Source organism: Semicossyphus pulcher, unplaced genomic scaffold, assembly GCF_022749685.1.
Source record: "Semicossyphus pulcher isolate SPU_LCO1_2020_fin unplaced genomic scaffold, fSemPul1.0.p SCAF_24, whole genome shotgun sequence".
Classification (NCBI taxonomy): Eukaryota; Metazoa; Chordata; class Actinopteri; order Labriformes; family Labridae; genus Semicossyphus; species Semicossyphus pulcher.
In genome coordinates, this window is record NW_027211698.1 from 15268620 (window position 1) to 15292042 (window position 23423).

General features: G+C 43.2%; 2 protein-coding genes across 2 annotated transcripts; both read left to right on the plus strand.

Annotated features, from left to right (window-relative positions):
• Positions 1 to 253: 253 nt before the first annotated feature.
• LOC138603280 (protein NLRC5-like) lies at positions 254 to 15250 on the plus strand. Its single transcript, XM_069674960.1, has 14 exons — positions 254 to 398; positions 3151 to 3588; positions 3725 to 5369; positions 5557 to 5823; positions 6177 to 6602; positions 10067 to 10510; positions 10653 to 10916; positions 11033 to 11287; positions 11384 to 11632; positions 12541 to 12798; positions 12873 to 13175; positions 13270 to 13539; positions 14225 to 14308; positions 14465 to 15250. Exons 2-14 carry the CDS (start codon positions 3198 to 3200, stop codon positions 14529 to 14531), a joined length of 4923 nt encoding a protein of 1640 aa, XP_069531061.1. The 5' UTR covers positions 254 to 398; positions 3151 to 3197; the 3' UTR covers positions 14532 to 15250.
• A 681-nt stretch (positions 15251 to 15931) lies between these two features.
• On the plus strand, positions 15932 to 22668 carry clcn4 (chloride channel, voltage-sensitive 4). The gene is made up of 12 exons (XM_069675417.1): positions 15932 to 16090; positions 16815 to 16969; positions 17180 to 17279; positions 17621 to 17808; positions 17895 to 18017; positions 18163 to 18369; positions 18578 to 18658; positions 18822 to 19367; positions 19463 to 19649; positions 19810 to 20208; positions 20307 to 20523; positions 20699 to 22668. Exons 1-12 carry the CDS (start codon positions 16075 to 16077, stop codon positions 20787 to 20789), a joined length of 2310 nt encoding a protein of 769 aa, XP_069531518.1. The 5' UTR covers positions 15932 to 16074; the 3' UTR covers positions 20790 to 22668.
• Positions 22669 to 23423: the final 755 nt, after the last annotated feature.

A 23423-nucleotide genomic window follows, 5' to 3' on the forward strand; every position in this document is an offset into this window, starting at 1 on the left:
ACAATATGTGATATCTACGGAAGAGGATTAGGGCCACTGGAAGAAAAAAAATTCTGTCTTTAATCTCAGAATTCTCAATTCTGACTTTAATCTCAGAATTCTGACTCAGTGATAAGACCATACAAGTCTCAGATTCGGAATCTTCTGAGTCTTTAGATTATTGTCCTGTAGTGTGTCTAGAATTCATCTTTGACTTTGTGTTTCCTGGTAGCCGACAGTCTAACAGGATGTGATGTCTGCAGCAAAAGTGAAAGTAAGAGCCAGGAAGCTTTCACCTGCTAGACTTCACGATTTGATTTTTTAAAAAGCGTCTACTTAAACAGAGACAGCCATAATAGTCTATACCTCAGTGACGGTTCTTGGACATGCGTGGACGCAGTGGACACTGTGTCGATCGGGTGAGTTCAAGCGCATGAGGCTCGCCTATTTTAACCGCGAGCCGCGCGCGGTTCTCGGCCAAAATAGACGGTGAAAATGAATCGTGATGAGTGCTATTGATCTCTGACAGCAATATTAACATCTCTTCCTGTAGTAAAAGTCACAGGCATGGAGAGTAAAGTAGGTCAACACTTCTGGTATGTTTTTTTCTAATAGCCCGATTTGACATTTCTGTGGAGAGAGCGTGAGACCAGCCCACGGAAACATTTAAAACAAAGACCCGAAACTAACAAACGGCAAACAGCCAGGTCAAGTGAAGAGTGATTAACGTATATTCTTATTAGCCTAATTATTATTTTGAGTTGCCTCTTCATTCGCTCCTGTGTATAATAAATCTAAATGGCATTTATAATTAGAACATGTTCAAGTTGTTTATGGCCAGGGGCGCGTCCAGATTTCTTTGACTGGGGTGGCCCAACTGGGGCACTGACTTGTGCTGGGGTGGCGTGAAATATGTGTCACACACACACACACACACACACACACACACACACACACACACACACACACACACACACACACACACACACGCACACACACGAATGAATAACAACTCGTTTTGATGAATTCTCATAGATTCTCGTAGCAGATGAGAGTCTGTTTAACGAGCTGTCCCTGTCACCCCCCTCTAATGTACATTTTATATACCAACTTAATATTTTTGTAAATTTGTAACTGCTAGTGGCTATATTGGTTCGGAGAGGTGCTTCATACAGGATATCTATCAAGATAGGAGGCCCATCAACATTTAAAACCATGATGTCCAGCAGTTTGGATTGTTAAACATGCCAGATTTTTTGTTAAGGAAAGTCTGTGATATTGAAAGATACAATGAAATATAATATTTAAAGCTGTAGTAGGTTACATCATTAAAACTATCTTTTTGTCACATTTGCTCAAACTGTCACTTTAAACATGCAGTAGTACATGAGAGAGATAATCTGTGAAAGAAATCATGTTCCTCTGGCTCCTCCTACTGCTCCTAATGGCATTTGCAAAAAAATCTACCGCCACGGAACACAACAACCAATCAGAGCCGAGCAGTCTCTCACTTTTTTCCCACGCGTCCTGGAAAACCTGGAAATTTAGAGACTAGTTTTTCAGTCCTGGAAACACCTGGAAATTGATTAAAATGACCAACTATCCTGGAAATCATTTACGTTGTCCTGGAAAATTTGTATTTACTTTAGTCCATCACGCAGATCGCCTACGTAAACCTAGGTGTGTATTTTGTCTGAATCTTGACTGTTGGTAGGATGAGCGGTTTGACAGGTTTGCCCTCTCCTGGCACACAACGTCTCCTCCTAGTGGTGGCTGTATTTTTAAACCCATTGCGTTTCTGAGTTTTGACCCTTTGAGGTTGCTGTAGCTGGTCAGTGTGCAGTATTGAAGCAGCAGATTGTCAGCAATGTAAAGTGAGCAGCTAATAGTTATATTCCTGTAAATCTGAGCACACACGTCATTTTATGTTAAGCATGTGAAGTGAAATGGATTGTTTGTAAAGTAAATTTATGGCGATTGCGATGCTAATTACTGTTAGCGTTCGACTGAAATACTCGATCTTTTGACTTAAAATGACTTGATGACATATTCTGATGTCAGCTAACAGGCAGCACAAGTTTACCGCCTCAGCTCCAGTCCAGGCTCCCACAGCTGTCACATTCACAATCGAGTCCTGTGAGCGATACGAGATTGCCGCCTTGAGACGCTTCCTATCCGCCTGAAAGACGATAGAAAAGTATGACATTTGAATCTTACAATCCTTTTGTTTTCAATATATTGCTATGTTCTTTCAGGTGTAACTTGGATAGATGTAGGCTTAATGAACGACTGTGCCCCGCCATTCTGCCTCCGTGGAACATAACAGAGGTGTAATAATCCCGCCTTGAACTGGCAGTGTAAAAGGGGCTTGAGACAATTCATCTCGAATCCTGCATCATTGAAAAGGAGGAATAAAACTGGGGTTAAATGTGTCAGTGCTAGGCCTACCGGTAAATTATATGGCCGTTTGTGAGCAAGTGCTGTCCTGTATTAAACTCCTGGAAAATGATTTCTTAAAAAGAGTGGGAGCCCTGAATAACCCTACATAATTTATTTTAGAATATATTTAGTGGTTATTGCTGCATTGTTAAAGTTCGGAGATAACTAAATACTTTTCTGTCAAGCTTCAGAATTCTGCTTTTAATTTGGTTAAAGGTTAAATATTCCTTATATCGTGCCTGTAGGTCTCTAGGGCTGCAGGTGGAGCCGTCAGCTAACCTCGTGGTTCTGTGATCCATTTTACATAGCAGTTACAGATAGATTTCTTAAAGCATGTTTCAGCAGAACAATGAGAAAGGCAAAAATATGAGCTTGCGTAAGCTAAGTGAAAAATGTGGTGGTTTGAGTCATGTTGGAGTCAACCTGATAAATGTAGGTCCACAATTCATTCTCCTCAGAGCTCTGATTTGTTCTTTACATACTCCTAAGAAGAAATATCTGTCTTTAGTCAGAACATTTTTAAACTAAATCAAACCTGTGTTCAGCCCGGCCTCTTTCTGGTTTTGTTCTGTTCTCAGCTATGAATCTTTGAATCTACAGTCATTGATCTATAACCACCTGCACCCTGCAGAAACACGTCTGTTAGTCTGCAGATGAAAGAGGGCTTACACTGTAGTTCATACATCACAGACAAAATAATAACACGTATGTAACCTGCTTCTTGTTCTCCAGGTCACTGAAGGTGGGTCTGTGTGCAGCACATAGAGAAGCGAGGACACATGGCTTGCACAGCACAGTCCGCCTTAGATTACGTCAAGAATGCAAGACGCCATCTTGTGGGAGAATTGAAGAATCTCCCGGTGATTGTGGAGAACTTGTATCAGCAAGAAGTTTTCAAGGATGAAGAGGTCAGTAAAATACAGACAGAGAGAGACGACTATGATAAAACAAGAAGAATACTGGACTCCGTCACAAAGAAGGGGGAAGCAGCCTGCTACAAGTTCCTCAGGATTATTGACATGACGAGGAGGAAGACCTCAGGGGGGATATCTCTGCTCCCTAAGGAAAAGACTGTAACTCCTCCTGGGACCAAGAAGTTTGACCTGGACTACTGGATCAGCTGCTATCCTTTCAAGGAAGACCCACAGATGTATACACTCTGCTTAAAAGGTATTCTGAAGCTGAATTCTGATTGACATTGATTGATTTGTTTATTTATATTATGCGGTTTCTATGTGTACAAACATATAACTGTTATCTGCTGTAAGTTCATGGAGCATTTATTCACTCACTCTTTTCATTTTAGGTCCGAGAGCGTGCCACGATTATCAGGCAGAGTTGAAGTCAAGAGCACAAAAAAAATGGAATGAATTTTGGAAAAGAAACAAAACTCTGTTTGAAAAAAACTGCAGGCCTGATCTATCATACACCTCACTTGTGTTAGACACACATGGAAGTGGAGCCCCATCCAAAATAAAGACATTTAAGAACAAGAAAAGCAAGCTGAGTCGCCCTAAAAAGCTCAGGACGTACATCCCTGAGGACAGGCCAGACATTTCCCCCAGTGACCTGCTGAAAACACATAAAAACATACTCCTGGTTGGTAAGCCTGGAACTGGAAAGACGGCACTCAGTCATGAAATGTTAAAACTCTGGGCAGATGGAGACAGCAAGGAGCTCGATTACATGTTTTACTTTGACATGAGAGAAACAGCCCACATCACCAATGCAAAGAGCCTCAAAGATCTCCTCTTCAGTGTGTACAGTGAACCAGATGAAGGCAAAGAAGAGGTCTTACAGGACATAAAGAAGCATTCTGACAATGTCACATTTATTTTTGATGGACTCACAGACCGCTCTTCTTCAGTGGTGCAGAGTATTGTAGCTAAGGACCTACTTCCTCATGCCAAGGTCATCATAACCTGCCGAGCAGATGATGAAGAAGACTTCCTTTCTGGGGACGTTCTCAGAGTGGAAGTGAAAGGCTTCAGTGAGAGGACCATTGACAGATACTTCTCTGCAATCCTCGGAGAGGAGAAGCAGAAGGTTTTGAGCAACATGGAGTTGTTGACTCTGTGCCATGTCCCGATGTACGCACTGATGGTGGCTGCCTGTTTTTTATCAGAGGCACCAGAAGCTCCGCTAAAGCCATGCAGTATAACTGAAATATACATCAACATTGTTCGATTTGGCCTTCAAATGAGCAGCAACCAAACAAATAAGTATCTTAACTCCTTCATCAAGCAGAAGAGGGAAGAAATAATGTCTTTGGCTGAGGCTGCTTTTCATGCAACTGAAGGAAAAACTGTGAACTTGATCGATCTGCACTGTGAAGACAGCTGTGTGCTTTCCTTCCTGAAGCAACTTGTTATCAAAGTGGCCCCCACCGAGACAAAAACCACGTATGCATTTCTCCATTACACAGTGCAGGAGTTTTTTGCAGCAGTGTGGCTCTTGAGGCATCCAGAGAAAATGAAGGATGTGTTTCAGCTGTGCCTCACTGAGGAGAGGAAACACATGAAACATCTGATCCCTTTCATGTGTCGATTGTTGACTGAGAAGAACCCCACTCTGATGGAGCTTCTGATTCCAGCTCAGGAGCTCAAGAATACCTCGAACTGGTTCTTTAAGGAAATGATAAGCACATTTTCCCCTGATGTGTGCAAGAACGATGAGGCCGATGATGAGGACAGCCAGCTTGACGTGGACATACTGTTCTTATGCCAGTGTTTGTATGAGTCGCAGTGTCCTGACGCATGTGTTTACTTTCTTGAAACACTGGACTACCATCTTAATCTCAGCAGAGAGACGCTCGACTCCTACTCCTGCTGTGCTGTGGCCTACATGGTCACTCAGTCAAAGGAACGGAAAATACAGCTGAACCTGGAGGATGTAGTTGTGTCAGAACAAGGAGTGAGGCGACTTTTTGGATGTCTTAATAATGTCCAATGGTATGTTAACAGGTCAAACTGTTACTACATGTGTAATGAATTCGTCTGTAACCACTAGTTTTTATGAGGACGACAAACAGAATGACCTGATGACCCGATAAATGGAACTAAACAGACTGTGAGATTGCTTCTCTACGCTGTCAGTCTTTGATACAGACATGTTCTCTGATTATTCTCTAACTCACAGGTGTGACCCTCTGCCACAACAGCTGTGGGAGATTGTCCTTCTCCGTGAAGGACGGATGGAAGACGTCCGCTTACCCAGCTGTGATGGAAATCAGTTGCCACTTCCAGTTCAGGGTAAAAGACAGCTGTATGAAAGAGCAGTAAACCTCATGCGGAAGGTTCCCATGAAGGTTGATGTTTGCCTCCACTGGGACAATACAGCAACTCCTGTCTGCCAAAGTCTGTGCCAGTGCCTCCTCGAGTCTTTCCCCAACATCAGGTCACTCAGGTGTGTAGCCTTTTTTGATCCAACACACAAGATTTCTCTATCCAACGAAAGTCCTCCTTTTCTAGCTGTGAATGGAGAGAGACAGACAGAGGGAGCGAGGCTTTGTTAGGCTATCGCTGCTGCAAACAAAGAGGAAAAGATATATCACCTAAATGACTGTGTAGTGATACATTTAAGCCTGTTTCCAAATGATTACCTTGTTTCTGCGTTCATTCATCTCTTTGTCAATTTCATTTTCAAGCTATGCAAAAGTTTGGATAATTTCAAGGGATAACTTAATAACTTCAGGCAACTTATGGAATCCAAATAGTTTTACAGTTCATGCACTGATTGATCTGCTTGTTATCGTGCAGCTTCAGGATGACCTGCGACGGTCCAGGACCACAGCAAAGCCAAGGGACACTTGAGAGAGTGAAAAAGAAGCTGTTTCTGGATCTGTGCCTGAAAGCAGCTCTTCACAGAGAAGACAGCTTTCACAATGTAGTGAAGGAGCTCCTCTCATTGTTTTCTGTTAACACCCACAGACCTGAGCTCCTTTTCGACTTTTATCAACACTTTGAGAGTGAAGGATGTTCAAGTGTCATTCCAAAACTGACGCCATTTTTTGAGTCAACTCCTGCAGTCTGGTTCATAAACCTCTTAGAGAGAAAGACCTCCATCCTCCTGGAAGTGCTGAAACTCCAATCAAAGAAGAAACAAGTGGAGCTGAGACGCTGCTCAGAGGAAGAGAGTGAAGTGAGGACTTTCCTGCAGTGTCTGCCTTATATCTCACAGCTCAGGTAAATGAACTGTTCTTAACAAGACTTCAGAGTCCTTCTGTCCAGTTGTTTTCTTCACTCTGCAGCAGCTCACTGCTGGTTTGAAGGTGAATGTGTCCACTCGATCCGTTCACACAAACATTACATAGCTGTGTGTAGCTCTAAACAAGGCATGCTGTTTTATTCCACTCTCCCCAATGTGGTCATTCCTAAATTACCCAGAGTTCTTTGCAGATAAACCCCCCTAACAAAGCTCCCACAGAGTCCTGCTCATGTCCCATGAACTGATCTGTGTTTATTCCACAGAGCACCAAGTTTGTTACTGTGAGGTAGTTTTTATTCCAACCATCTATGGACTAATACAGACTCTGCTGTAATCACTTGATCCAACAAGCTGCAGCAATGTGAGCAACAGAGACCTTCAGCACTTTGTTGATGAGGAGGAGTTCAGTTCTTTTGACTGTTGTCCAGCTTTTCTGCTGAGATGAAACATCCTCAGGATGAAGCAGTGGTTTCCTGCATCACAGACAGACACACGTGATGGTTCCCCTCTTTGTAAACCTCAGTGTTCCTGTTGGATTTACTGTGCCGGTCTTCTTAACACATTTCAAATGGGTTTCACATGTTGACGGCTTAATCAATAATGTACGATATATAGTCAATGTGATTGGTCATGGATGCTGCATGGGGCCATCAGTCATTGGCTGCCCTGATCCAGGGGAGCCAATCACTGAGCAGTGACTGAACAGCATGTTTGATGAGTGAATGATTCAGAGGAGTGAACGAGAGGATTTAGTTCATGTGTTTGTTATCAGCTTTGAAAAGGATCTACATCAATCAATCAGTCAATCAGTCAGTCAGTCAATCAATCAATCAATCAATCAATCACATGTTTTTATCCCACAGAGGGGAGTTGGTGCGTAGCAGCTTGTACACAGAAACATCAAACACAGCGACATACAGACAACAAGTGAAAGACACAGAAGAGCTAAAATGTGGAATTTGATCTGAAAGGAAAACTGATCAATAAACAGAATGATGAACAAACCTGAGAACACAATGTCAGCAGGATGTGATCAGTTCACTCTGATACATCCTTATTATACTGCACTGGTGTTTGATGGAGTTTGATAGACTTTTACTGAATGCTGGATGTTCAAACTTGTGCTGCAGTATTCCAGTGTTTGGATGTGATGATCAATAAATCATTTGGGTAAAGTTTTCCTTTCAGCCCCCCTGTTGTTTCAGGAGCTGTATTCCACTCCAACATACAGTGTCTTTATACAGAGGAGAGGATACACCTTTGTACTTTTCTGAGTCCTCAAACTTTTTGTTCAGAAATAAATGTTTTAAATCTGATGACAAATCTGCATATTATCCTCTTTAATGTATTTACATTGAGTTTTGGACAGTTTATTCAGTATTCTGCTCATAAGGAGTATTTGTAGGTTTTAAATAGATCAACTCTATATCAGTAATGCATGGCTCTTCTGCTGCTGACATCATGTTATAACTAAATGTTTCACTCTCGTTACAGTTTCTATCCCTGGTCTCAAAGTGGAGTCAAGTTCTGTGGGAATCTGTTCTGTGCAGCAGCAGAGAGAGAGCAGCAGACAGGAGAGAAGATACTGGAGCTGCTATCATCACTGTGCACATATCAGACATTCCCTCTTAGATCAATGTATCGTGGTTATGATGAATATCAGAGTAGATTCCTGCTGGATCTGTACTCCCACATGAAGGACTGTGAGACTACAACAGGTCTGAGAGTCCTTCCATCATTACAGTCAGTTTTCCAGTCAACTCCTGCAGTCTGGTTCATAAACCTCTCAGAGAGAAAGACCTCCATCCTCCTGGAAGTGCTGAAACTCCAATCAGAGAAGAAACAAGTGAAGCTGATAGGCTGCTCAGAGGAAGAGAGTGAAGTGAGGACTGTCCTGCAGTGTCTGCCTTATATCTCACAGCTCAGGTAAATGAACTGTTCTTAACAAGACTTCAGAGTCCTTCTGTCCAGTTGTTTTCTTCACTCTGCAGCAGCTCACTGCTGGTTTGAAGGTGAATGTGTCCACTCGATCCGTTCACACAAACATTACATAGCTGTGTGTAGCTCTAAACAAGGCATGCTGTTTTATTCCACTCTCCCCAATGTGGTCATTCCTAAATTACCCAGAGTTCTTTGCAGATAAACCCCCCTAACAAAGCTCCCACAGAGTCCTGCTCATGTCCCATGAACTGATCTGTGTTTATTCCACAGAGCACCAAGTTTGTTACTGTGAGGTAGTTTTTATTCCAACCATCTATGGACTAATACAGACTCTGCTGTAATCACTTGATCCAACAAGCTGCAGCAATGTGAGCAACAGAGACCTTCAGCACTTTGTTGATGAGGAGGAGTTCAGTTCTTTTGACTGTTGTCCAGCTTTTCTGCTGAGATGAAACATCCTCAGGATGAAGCAGTGGTTTCCTGCATCACAGACAGACACACGTGATGGTTCCCCTCTTTGTAAACCTCAGTGTTCCTGTTGGATTTACTGTGCCGGTCTTCTTAACACATTTCAAATGGGTTTCACATGTTGACGGCTTAATCAATAATGTACGATATATAGTCAATGTGATTGGTCATGGATGCTGCATGGGGCCATCAGTCATTGGCTGCCCTGATCCAGGGGAGCCAATCACTGAGCAGTGACTGAACAGCATGTTTGATGAGTGAATGATTCAGAGGAGTGAACGAGAGGATTTAGTTCATGTGTTTGTTATCAGCTTTGAAAAGGATCTACATCAATCAATCAGTCAATCAGTCAGTCAATCAATCAATCAATCAATCAATCAATCACATGTTTTTATCCCACAGAGGGGAGTTGGTGCGTAGCAGCTTGTACACAGAAACATCAAACACAGCGACATACAGACAACAAGTGAAAGACACAGAAGAGCTAAAATGTGGAATTTGATCTGAAAGGAAAACTGATCAATAAACAGAATGATGAACAAACCTGAGAACACAATGTCAGCAGGATGTGATCAGTTCACTCTGATACATCCTTATTATACTGCACTGGTGTTTGATGGAGTTTGATAGACTTTTACTGAATGCTGGATGTTCAAACTTGTGCTGCAGTATTCCAGTGTTTGGATGTGATGATCAATAAATCATTTGGGTAAAGTTTTCCTTTCAGCCCCCCTGTTGTTTCAGGAGCTGTATTCCACTCCAACATACAGTGTCTTTATACAGAGGAGAGGATACACCTTTGTACTTTTCTGAGTCCTCAAACTTTTTGTTCAGAAATAAATGTTTTAAATCTGATGACAAATCTGCATATTATCCTCTTTAATGTATTTACATTGAGTTTTGGACAGTTTATTCAGTATTCTGCTCATAAGGAGTATTTGTAGGTTTTAAATAGATCAACTCTATATCAGTAATGCATGGCTCTTCTGCTGCTGACATCATGTTATAACTAAATGTTTCACTCTCGTTACAGTTTCTATCCCTGGTCTCAAAGTGGAGTCAAGTTCTGTGGGAATCTGTTCTGTGCAGCAGCAGAGAGAGAGCAGCAGACAGGAGAGAAGATACTGGAGCTGCTATCATCACTGTGCACATATCAGACATTCCCTCTTAGATCAGTGGATGGTTATGATGATGATGATGATGATGAATATCGGAGTAGCTTCCTGCTGGATCTGTACTCCCACATGAAGGACTGTGAGACTACAACAGGTCTGAGAGTCCTTCCATCATTACAGTCAGTTTTCCAGTCAACTCCTGCAGTCTGGGTCATAAACCTCTCAGAGAGAAAGACCTCCATCCTCCTGGAAGTGCTGAAACTCCAATCAGGGAAGAAACAAGTGGAGCTGAGAGGCTGCTCAGAGGAAGAGAGTGAAGTGAGGACTTTCCTGCAGTGTCTGCCTTATATCTCACAGCTCAGGTAAGTCAGATGGATATTGTACATTTAAAATGACTACATTGATTTAATATGGCTTACATGGTGTACATAAGAATGTTTGTATCACTGTATGTGCTGTCCACCTTTGTTGTTTTCACACTTAATCCATAATATTGTGTTTTAGCTGTGGGCCAGAGTTTTTCCAGCGTGTGTGCACAAACCTGTCTGCGAGATCCAGAGAGGAGGCTGAGCAGTTGGTGTCTCTGCTGCAGCTTCTGGGGTTCAGCCTTCTGTTAACAGGAGAGGTACACAGCAAAACCTGCAGGTCTGTGGGGACAGTCCTTAGACTTTGTGGCTCTAAAGTGGATCTCACCCTCACACCCAGAAAGATGTCTGTCAGAGGAGCCTCCCTCCTATTTAGACACACAACACAACTACACAGTCTGAGGTTTGTGTTATGTAACTAAGGGCTTTTTTTCTGACAACACCATCTTATCGTGATTAAATGTCCAGAAAGTCTGTATGTGTCACCACGGCTTTTCACTGCCTCTCTTTGCCTTTCAGGCTTTCCAACAATATGGCCTTGTTTCTGTCTACATGGGTAAGAAGAACGAGAGTGGTCTGTCTGTCAGTTACTGAGGAGCTGTCTCTGGCCTCTGAGAGAGCCCGGCCTTCAGAGAGAGTGTTGTTGAGGGTTGTCAGTAGCTTGGCATCTCTGCTGCGATACTGGAGAGTCAGGCGGTTAGACCTGACTGAGTCCTGGATCCCTGTTCAGGGTCTCATTCCACTGCTGCTTCACGATGGCCCTCTAACAATCAAGTAAATGTCCTTCATCAACCTTAAACACACTTATTAATATAACATTTAAGAATCATTTACTTTTCTAAAGATATATCGACACATTTTATTCTACAGGCTGAGTGAGAAGATGACCCAGCAGCTACTTGCTCTCCTCCATGACATTCAGGACAAGGACTTGACCCGGTCCTTCTTGAGTAAGGTTAACGGAGACCTGACCCCCCTCTGTCTCGACTGGGAGCTTCTTCGCTATCTTCTGCAGCAGCCGTCACTTCAGACTCTCACTGTGAACCTGAGGGAAAACGGCTTCCTACAGGAGAGCATCACGCGTCTGCTTCCCTTTGTGGACAGGATCATATTTAAAAGGTTTGTTTTTTACCTTTACCAGATACAGACATGCAGTTTATTCATTAATATATATATTCATTAATATTTTAGAGGCAGGGGAATTTGGCGACACAGATGGTGAGGTTGTGAGGTGTTGTCAGATTGTATATGGATGAGTCCAACACATTAAATTCACTGAATATCGCACTTTAATGACGGACTCACAAACATAGAACCAGCAGTGTAATTTAAGTGTGAGCCAGAACTTTTCTACAGGCACCTTTTCATTTATAAAGCCAGCTTTCACTGCACGCTGACTAACTGGTGGAATGATTATCATCTGTTGTAGAAATGATCACATCAAATAGCATTAAGACTTATAGATCAGAGCGTCGTAATACTGCCCATATACCAATAAAACCATTCAAGTTTTTACTATAGTTTTTGAGTTCAAAAATGATTGACTGATTGACAGGAACATTCTGGCATGATGTGAAGTAACCACTGTGAACATAAAACACTGCAGTGATGCTGCGTGATGGATGCACTGGCCCTGCTGGAGGATTATGTGAAAGCAGCAGCAACATGTTGCCATTTACTAATTTTCTTTTGTCTATGTGACCTGCCACCCCAGCCCGGCTCGAGCCACCCAACAACATGTACTCTCCCCTCCCCCTCACCTACAAGTACCTCCATATCTGTGTCAGAGAAATGAGTGTTCTTCATCTGTCTCTCATCTGCTGCCATGATTCACCGTAAAGAACCTTTGATCAGCGGTCTCGTTTGAATGCATCAACATGCATGAGGTGCATTGCGTTGACCATGTGTGCTTGAAAGTGAATTAGAGGCAGATCCATGTGCATGCTTTTATAAGTCTACACCTTTAGTAAGGACCCTATCAAGTGTTTTATTACTGAGAGCCCTGTGTATACACTTTGTGCTTTCAGGCCCTGTCCCAGCTTTGTGTTGACTGCCATCAGAGAGGTCTATACAACTCGTGCCAGTTCCATTATACCCAGTTTACTGAGGTCATTTGATCATGTGATCAACCTGACCTGCAGAGAGATGGACTCAGTGGACTGTGCTGCTCTGCTCTTCACCCTCAAACACAGTGAAGGAGTAAAACTGAACCTCCTGTGGACCTCCATACCAACAGAGGAAACCCTCTCCATCCTCTTTACACTGGACAATGTTTCTCGCCTCAGGTCGGGCGTTACTGCTTTTTCTCATTGTATGGTTGTATATTCACTTTGTGTTTTTTAATCAATTCTCCTTCCAGTGTTGACAGGAACCTGCTGCTGAGGTTTGTCCACTGCTGTGCTGCCTCTGACGTCCAGCAGGGGGCAGCAGACAGTCTGCTCAGGACTCTGCAGCACAGGCTGGATCTGTCCTGCTCCTCCTGTGTGGAGCTGTCAGAGGACGGTCAGAGTGAGACTCTCACTGTGTCTGTCGATGACTGCAGAGCCCTCTCCACCATCTTGAGGTGCAGCAGCCAGGACACACAGCTGCACCTGCAGGACTGTGAGGTGGAGGACAGCGGGCTGGATCTGCTGTTTCCTGTCTTAGACAGAGTCCGCCTCAGGTGGGGAGACCACAGAATGATGAAACCACAGCTTGAGCTTGTTTTGTTCGTGTTTATGCATTGTTACTGTCTGTTCTCTGATTCTCCTGTTTAGAGTGAGTAAAGTTGTCCTCCTCCAGCTGATGTCCCTGGTTCCTGTGTTCAGTGAGTGGGTATCAGTGAGACGGGCCGTGTCCCTGTGTAGATCCCTGGGTGGAGAGCTGGATCTCAGTCACTCTAAACTGGATCAGAGGGCCTGTAGAGCTTTGGCCGAGGTGCTGGACTTCTCTGAAGGGCTGACAGAGCTGGACCTCAGTCACTGTCAGCTAACTGACCAGCTGCTGCTCACACTCATCCCAAATCTGCACAAAGTTAAAGTCCTGGAGTGAGTTCAAGAGACAAAAATGTATGTAATGCAATGTGAAAAGAGTTGGACGGACAGCAAACAGCTTTACTTGTTTTCAGGAAAACCAGAAAGAAAAAAGAGCTGAGAAAATATTAGTTTCCAGACTATTGTCCCTCCTCGTTTTGTTTTCTGAAATATGAAGTTCAGAGTTTCTATAAATAAATGAATCACACAAGAGGAGCGTTTCCAAAATCAAGTCTGACTCAAAGTAAGAGAAAGGCAGACCATTAAAGTAAAACAGTAAAACACTAGTGTTTCCCAGTTATTAAATGAACTCTGATGATCAGATGCAGTCCCACATATCGACAGAGAAATGTGTGAATTTCAGTCTGGACTCTTGAATTGAACATTTGTTCAGGAATCCTGAAGATACACTCTGACTCTGTTAATACCTTAAAAAGGCATCAGTGGACAAGACAATCCATACACATGGATAATTCTCCTTAATGAACAGTTTTTAAAAAAGATTATTGATTGTTGACTTGTTTACTTGGAGGTCAGATGTCTCTGAGCTGAGAGAAACATCACTGAACAAAATCCACTGAGACTTTTTTATTCTCTTTCTTTGTGTCTGCTGTCTGTTGTGTGCCTGCACAGAACCTATGCAGCCTACATAGTGTGAGGAAATAAGTATACTACAGTGTCACATTTTGTTTGTTCACAGCCTGAGTCACAATAAGATCACTGATGCTTTGACATTCAAGTTTCTCACGCTGGTCTCCATCATCCCCTCCATTGAAACTGTGCGGTGAGCAAAAATAAGTGCACCATTCGTTTATAAAGACATTTCAAGTCGTTCTTACAGATAAATCATTCATAGTTATAGCTTGTTTCAGTTTTCACTGAAGTGCATTATTCTGGCTGAGTGACTGACGTTTCCTCTCTCTGCTTTGGTCTCTTCTAGACTCTTCGGGAACAACATTAAGGACCAAACACTCTTTAAGGGGAACAAGCAGTTTGAAATCTGGTGAGCCAGACGTCAGTGGTGTGGTAATGTGCTGCTCAGGGGAAAATGTGCCGTAATCTCAGAATGAATTGAATGTAATCTAATGAACAATTATTGGTACGAAAAGGTACAGATGGTAACCACATTACATGTTTTTGTTATGTTTTTAATGATTAAAAAGAAGAAGCCGGCAGAATTTGCTGTTAATTATGTGGCTATCACAGCTTATACTGTAGATCGTTCTTTTGCTCTGCTCATATTCAAGGCTCACGTTGATCCTAACTCTGACCTTTCTGCTTCAGATCGTTTTGTTGGAACATGATTGAATTATTTTTTTTATTGTGGGAAAAAACTGAAGCCATAACTGCGATAAATACTGATGTGTGTTTTACATTTTGTTATGCTTTTTTTTTTGTATTTTGTTATAAGTATGTTTGAATTTTATGATAAATATGTTTTTGTATTTTATAACAGTTTAATTCAACGAGGGTGAGAAAAGAATAAAAGTGCGATCAGGGAAAAATGTGACAAGATAACAGTAAATTATCTCACTCATATTACAGATGTACTCAGTAGAATACCTCATGTACTGTAACCTGCAGTAATGAGCATGTTTTGTAATAGGAAACACTTGGTTGCACAACATTCAGATGGAAATCTGAGTAAATCTCTCACCAGCAATGGGTGCAAGTATGATAACTTTTCAAATGTATTGTGAATGTGAAGTTGTAAATATACAATAAATAATTGATAAGATAACCAAATGCCTGTATCTACATTATATTTAGTATTAGCTTTATTTTGATATATGTTTGTGTGATTTTACATTTACTACAATTATGTTATAAACTTTTAGTCCACACACATAATTGTGTATGCAAGCCACAAACAACAGTCACATCAGGTATGTGTTTCTGTCTACATAAACAAAGTGGATGAAAGCATCTGAGTTTTAATCACCAGAGCTTCATCGCATTCTTCCTCTCCTTCTAGTCCCCCTGTAAGTTACTGCTTTATCAATCAGTCTTTCCTCGTAAACCATCAAGTAGACCAATATGACCATTTTCACACAATGACCACATTTGTGTTTGATCTGTTCTGACGCCTTCCCTGTCACTGTTTTCTGGTCAGTTTGAGCTCCCTGTGCAGAGTTTTGGTCCAGTGACTCTGATAAGACTATTATATGTGGATAATGATTACGTTTCTTGGTCACATTTGCTGCCTATGATCAACCTCTGTATGATTCTGAATTAATGAAGTCCCTATTGGTTTAAACAGTTTAATGTATGGCAGTTTAAGAGCAGAAACGCGTAAAAAAGAAAGGTTAAAAAGACTGTTTAAATTAACGATCTTTGACAAAACGCAATCTCGTGGATGTATCGCGAGACTGACAGCTTGAACAAGTGCATTGTGGGAAGGAGTCTCTGACGCTGTCTGTTGACTTCTAGATATCTAAAGCCCATTTTCTCTCTTATAAAAGCTAAAATGCCGAACGGTGTCGACATTAAATAATTTATTCGTTTAAAAGAAACATTTCCCGCCCTCAGTTGTCAGGACGAACTGCTAACATGGAGGCTGGTGAAGGTAAGGGACGACTTTATTGAGAAAGCCGAGCTAGCTAAAGATGATGATGATGCTTATGTTGGCGGATATAGTTAGCTTTAATTGATAACGTATATTACCTGTATATAAAGCAATCTCTGCAGTGATTACCCTGTTAGCCACCTTCTGTCTATTAATTCACAGTCAGTCAGCACAAACAGATGAACAATAAATTAGGTGCTCAGAAGCTTTCGAGAAATGCAGAGAAAATTGAATCCCCATTTATCCTTTCTTAGTTACAATTTTAAAGAAACTAAATATGCAGAGAGCGGTTTACTGATAAATGCAGCACTGTCAGATAAATTATATTATAAGTTGTAATTTTTCAAGAAAAGGTAATAAATAATTCATTTTGATCGTTTTTGTCTCCCTTTGGTCGACAGCAGGTTTATCTGAAACACATTGATAATCAAAGAATCGTTTAATTAGATGCAGTTACGTAAAAACAAAACAAAAATCAAAAATGTAGTTTCACTCTCAAATGAGAAAATGTACCGATTGACAAGAATAACAAACACATGAGCAACAGTCCACAGGCGGTAGTTTCATACTGACAAACATCACTACATAATAATAAATGTGTATTAAAAAGAGTCTACTTTACAGCATCATGTTATTACAGTTATTAAATCATGGGAATCTGGGAACAAGGCCATTCAGATGTTGAAAAGTCAGCCACGTTTGATGATGTGCTTCCCTCTGCCAGGTGTCAGCAGTGCCACACCCACAGAGGAGATGAATGGAGCTGGAAACTTGATGGACTTCTTGGACGAGCCTTTTCCTGACGTGGGCACGTATGAAGACTTCCACACCATCGACTGGCTGAGGGAGAAATCCCGAGACACAGATCGCCACCGCAAGGTTTGACCAGGTTTTCTTTACATACGCAGGTGGTGTATGAGTACATGTTGATGTCTCTAATTCTGCAGTTGTTTTTCTCCTTGGTTAGATTCAGTTCTCTGTACCTGCTGGAAACCTGGGACTGAAAAATTAAAGGGTCATTCTTATTTGAAGAGCTCAGATCTGATCTGGCTGTGAAACAAACACTTGTTCTTGGTGTTTTTCTTCCAGATCACCAGTAAGAGTAAAGAGTCCATCTGGGAGCTGATCAAGAGCCTGTTGGACGCCTGGTCAGGATGGGTGGTGATGCTGCTCATCGGACTCCTCTCAGGTCAGTCGGAGAGGGGCAGACAGGACAGACCCCTTCCTAAACTGATCCCGCTCATTAGTACTTCCCTATTGAGTGTCAGCAGCGGAGAAAACTGATGCATGCCTTGCATGTTTAGCTGCTTATTTATCTGTCTCCATATGAGTCTTTAATTTCTCCTAATAATAGTGTGTATGTGTAAGATTATTTATTTGTTGTTTTTGTTTTTATACGTTCATGAAAACTCAAATCTGGATTTATTCAATCTCACAGGGATGAAAATGTGACTAGCCTGACATCAACGCTGTGAGATTGTGAAACTATCTCGTACTTGGAGATGTACTGACATTTCCTGTTTTCTGCAGGTACGCTGGCCGGAGTGATTGACCTGGCGGTAGACTGGATGACAGACCTGAAGGAAGGTGTGTGTCTGTCTGCCTTCTGGTACAGCCATGAGCAGTGCTGCTGGACGTCCAACGAGACCACCTTCGACGACCGAGACAAGTGTCCGCAGTGGCAGAAGTGGGCTGAGCTAATGACCGGCCACGCTGAGGTAGGATCATTAATAATCAGTTGTTGTCTTTCTTATTTGGACCGGGTATTTACTGGTGTCTGCTATATTTGACTTTCTTCTTTCAGGGAGCGGGAGCATACGTGTTGAACTACTTCCTGTACGTTCTATGGGCTCTGCTGTTTTCCTTCCTGGCTGTGTCTCTTGTCCGAGTCTTTGCTCCGTATGCCTGCGGTTCAGGAATCCCAGAGGTGATAGAAACAATGCTAATAAATGCTAAATAATAGCCCTGTGTACCCATTAGACAACTAATATGAAAAAACACAGTTAATGAAGCTAATGGTTTGCTGCATCTCTTACAGCTCATTCTGTATCAATATTTTTGGCTCTGTGCAGATCAAGACAATCCTCAGCGGCTTTATCATCCGGGGATACCTGGGGAAATGGACCCTGCTGATCAAGACGGTCACCCTGGTTCTGGCGGTGTCGTCGGGTCTCAGCCTGGGGAAGGAGGGCCCCCTGGTCCACGTGGCCTGCTGCTGCGGAAACCTCTTCTGCAGCCTGTTCTCCAAGTACAGCAAGAACGAGGGCAAGCGCAGAGAGGTACACTGCTGATGGTGCACGTTGTCTGTTTCCAGACAACTTTATTAACAAAGCTCATTTACAGAATCCAAAGCATCATGAAATATGAACACGTTTAACAAAAACAAGTCTTAAACCAAAAATAACACTAAATTAAAACTCTTCAAAGACTTTGTGTTGCATTCCACAATGAAATTTCTAATTCAGTGGCTGACCTTTGACCTTTCAGGTGCTATCAGCTGCAGCGGCGGCTGGAGTGTCTGTGGCCTTTGGAGCACCAATCGGAGGAGTTCTGTTCAGCCTGGAAGAGGTTTGTTAAAAGTCCTGCACACACACGTCCCGCTCCGTCTGTAGACCCAGTGTGGTGCTGTCTTCGTGTTTTCCCTCTGGCTCCAGCTTTCTTCTTGTTTCGGTTCAGGTCTTATTATTCTGTAGTTTCTCCTAATGATCTTCGTCCTTCGTCTCTCCTGCAGGTCAGTTATTACTTCCCCCTGAAGACTTTGTGGCGATCGTTCTTTGCTGCCCTGGTCGCTGCCTTCACTCTGCGCTCCATCAACCCGTTTGGCAACAGCCGCCTGGTGCTGTTCTACGTTGAGTACCACACGCCGTGGTACATGGCCGAGCTGGTCCCATTCATCCTGCTGGGCGTGTTTGGCGGCCTCTGGGGGACCCTCTTCATCCGGGCTAACATCGCCTGGTGCAGGCGGAGGAAGACCACCCAGCTGGGTAAGTACCCAGTCCTGGAGGTGATCGCTGTGACGGGTATCACGGCCGTGCTGGCGTTTCCCAACCCCTACACCCGCCGCAGCACCAGCGAGCTCATCTCTGAGCTCTTTAACGACTGCGGCGCGCTGGAGTCCTCGCAGCTCTGTGATTATATCAATAACCCCAACATGAGTCGGCCGGTGGACGACATCCCAGACCGCCCGGCTGGACCCGGCGTCTACAACGCTCTGTGGCAGCTCGCCCTCGCTCTCATCTTCAAGATCGTCATCACCATCTTCACCTTCGGCATGAAGGTCGGTACCAGGAATACTTTCAATCTGCCCAGAAAACCTTAATTTCTCAGTGTGCACAGTGTGACGTCTTCTTGACGTTCCTGTTTCCTCTCCAGATCCCGTCAGGTCTCTTCATTCCCAGCATGGCGGTCGGAGCTATCGCAGGACGGATCGTCGGGATCGCAGTGGAGCAGATGGCGTACCACCACCACGACTGGATCATCTTCAAGAACTGGTGCCGGCCCGGCGCAGACTGCGTCACACCTGGACTGTACGCCATGGTGGGAGCCGCCGCCTGTCTGGGTGAGGAGACACAGTTCATTAATCACGGTGTCACTGTCTGTGACTGATTCACTGAGTGAATCTAAAAAATCTCTGTTTGGTATGTTACGATGAACTCGTCTCAGCCCTGATCTGGACTGATTCTGCCCTGAATTAAACCAGCTGTGTTGTGTCCCCTCAGGTGGTGTGACCAGGATGACCGTCTCCCTCGTGGTCATCATGTTCGAGCTGACAGGCGGTTTGGAGTACATCGTTCCCCTGATGGCCGCTGCTGTCACCAGCAAGTGGGTGGCGGACGCCTTCGGGAAGGAGGGCATCTATGAGTCGCACATCCAGCTCAACGGCTACCCGTACCTGGATGTCAGGGACGAGTTCACCCACCGCACCTTGGCCACTGATGTGATGCGGCCCCGCAGGAACGACCCCCCTCTGGCCGTCCTCACCCAGGACAGCACCACGGTGGAGGACGTGGAGACGCTGATCAAAGACACAGATTACAACGGCTTCCCGGTGGTCGTGTCCAGAGAGTCAGAGAGGCTCATCGGCTTCGTTCAGCGCCGGGACCTCACCCTCGCCATCAGTAAGTCTGTCAAACCGGCTCTTTTGACTTGAAAGTTTTTATTTTCCAACCAGACCTGATGATGTTTAACCAGACTTCTCCCCCTCACATGTGTTCAGAAAACGCCCGTCAGAAGCAGGACGGCGTGGTGAGCAGCTCGGTGGTGTACTTCACTGAAGACGCCCCGCAGCTGCCCGCCAGCAACCCGCAGCAGCTGAAGCTGCGACGCATCCTGAACCTCAGCCCCTTTACCGTCACCGACCACACGCCCATGGAGACGGTGGTGGACATCTTCCGCAAGCTGGGCCTGCGCCAGTGCCTCGTCACCAGGAGCGGGTAAGAACAGGATTCATTCAGAGGGCATGTTTGGAAGGAGACTCGCGCTAGTTATCAATTTCTGCCTATTAATTTGAAAAACATCCATGAATTTCTTTTTCTGCTGCTTCAGCAAATCTGAACGGCCCTGAAGTGACCTCTGACCTTGTTTGTTTTCTGCTCTTTGTCTGTTCAGGCGTCTCCTGGGAATCATCACCAAGAAGGACGTTCTGCGACACATGGCCCAAATGATGAACCAGGATCCAGAGTCCATCATGTTTAATTAGCAGAAGGGAACATCAGCTTTACTCCGCTGACTGTGTAAGAAGGTGAAACTTGTGCGACACGACTGAACTGCAACCTGTGAAAAGTCCCTCCCAGCTCCTGACAGGCAAGTCCCACCCTGTAGTGACCGCAGCAGCACTGCTCCACGTGCTTTCAGAGTATTTAGCCAGCAGCAGAAAGCTTTGACATTTCAAACCCCCAGAAGATGAGGTGATTAAAGCTTCTTTTTCCTTGTTGTCATCGTCTGAAAACACGTGCCGTCTCATGTCGCTAACCCAGCTGAGAGATTAGCACGCTTAATGTTGAGATCGTGTCAAGATCAGCACTCCCACAGTCATTCGTTTAGAGCTGCTCCTGCAAACAAAACATTTGAAAAGCTGAAGGAAACACTGAAAGCAGAATTTGAAACTTGAACACAAACTTCTGGCGTGTGTGTCGCTGCAGAGGCGTGGAGAGTCTGACAACAAAAAATTAATTTAAAACTGACGATCTCCTCTGATTGAAAAACATCAAAGGGACGGCTCTCAATTTACACAAAGAACATCCAAAAAATGTGTGATTGAAAGAAATGTTAAAACACAACTGAAATCGGTTCAATCGGTGTCAGCGGCCTGAAGTTAATGAATCTTTTCTGCCTCACAGCTTGTAAAAGTTTGTGAACATGAAAGTGCAGAAAAGAGTTCAAATGCAGATTAAAATGTTTGAATCAGAAAATGAAGCCTCAAAGCTTCGACCTGAAAACACCAACACAGGAAGAAACTTGGATGAAAGGTCGAAACTCTTTCAAGCTCACATTTTTGTAAATATAATTCTAAAACAGGCAAAAAGTCCAAACTAACTGTCTGCTCTCGAGGTGAAATTAGGCCGTCTGAAGCTGCAATAGTGACGTAATATTATTGATGCCACTTTAACAATGGAGATGCTTGAACCCCGAGATAATCTTATGAACTGTCTGTACCACTGCTTTATTTAAAGCCTGAGAGTTTGGGCCTGCTGCACTTTGATTTTGAGCTAACACTTGTTTTTGTGGTTTTGTGCTGCTGCCATATTTATATCACGGCTGTCTGTGATAACGGTTATTATTTTTTACATCATTTTGTTCCTGTTACTTCAGCCTGAAGGCGCTGAATGTTGTTGTCACTGGAGCACTCCAGGACCAGAAGACTTTTTGTTGATGTGATTGTGTCCAAAGGCTCCAAACAGCCTTTAAATGTGTGAGATAACTTTGAGTCAGATTTGTCTGTATGATTTATAACACATTGCTTTGTGAACTGTGCTGCCACAGACCTCACCACCTGAGGGCTGAAGGCTGAAATCAACACTTCTGTTCCCTCTTGTAGCATTCTTCACACATTTTGTCAAAAAGGAAGTTGAAGTTTGGTCCCAGTTTGTGGCGGTTGCGTGCAGACTGTCCTGCTCTCACAATCTTCAGGAGGCACGTGTCTAACTTTTGGCAGGTTTTAAGAAACACTAAACTTGGAGCGAGAGCCTTTCCGTTATTATTTTGGCTGTTTGATCTCCAGATGAAAATTGTCGGTGGACTTGTCTTGCAGTCGATCGAGGTTCGGCACTTTGCCCTTCAGATTTCTCCTCAGTTCTTTCCCGATCGTCAAAATGATGTGTCGAGGAGGTTTTAGAAAGTGTTTCAAAAGTTGACATATCTGTTACCTGTTATTCATCTTTCAGCTAATGGTACCATCATCTCTCATCACATGAACTGACACATATAACGCAGTGATACTGCCCGCTGCCGTTAGAGGCGCTAAGGTCGGTCAGGCAGCTGCAGAAGGATCATTCATGAAGGATAATCATAGAGAACAGTGTCATAGATGTTGCTTATATTTCCAAAACAAACAGGAACATTTCCAGCACTCGTACATGCACAACCAAAAGAGAAATAAGTTGTTGTTTTTGCTCCTCACTTCCTGTGTTGTGATTTTTATTGTAGTGAAAAAAAACCTCGATCAGTGGATCCTCGTCGCTGCTAACAGATCATAAACACTGGAAACTTTACGTTTATTAAAGGCATCAAAAACACACCACATGTTGAAGCTCATGATCAAGTTTTAAATGCCAAGAGAATGTCATGAAAAATAACTGTTGTATATATTTAAGATTTATTGTGAACATTTTTTAATTTAACACTAATGTTGAGCCCTGGTTATGTTTCTGTTTTTAACTCTGAATATTTATCAGATGCATTACTCCAACATAAAAAATGACATTTGCACTTTTTGTTTTTTGACTTTGTAAATGAAGTGATCGAAAAATAAACAAAACAACTTCCCTTCAGACGCACATGAGCACGGTCGCTTCGCTTCTTTAGGATGTGTCACTCTTAGTTAAATCTGTTTTAAACACACGCCTAACAGAACAGCACAGTCACAACGCTCTGACAGGAAACTGTTGCAGTTTGTCTTTTTCCATAGAGGAAACGTGCTTTAATAAAAGTATCATAAACATGTCGGTGTTTGAGTTTGCATTAGTAATGGGCTGAAAATGAAAACAGTTTTATGTCTTTAATTTAAATAAGTAATTTGTAATGTTGTTGTTGTTAAACAAAACAGCTGTAGTTTGAATCATTCAAACACGAGAAAATAGAACATTTGGGGACTATTTTCAGCAGCGTATTAATC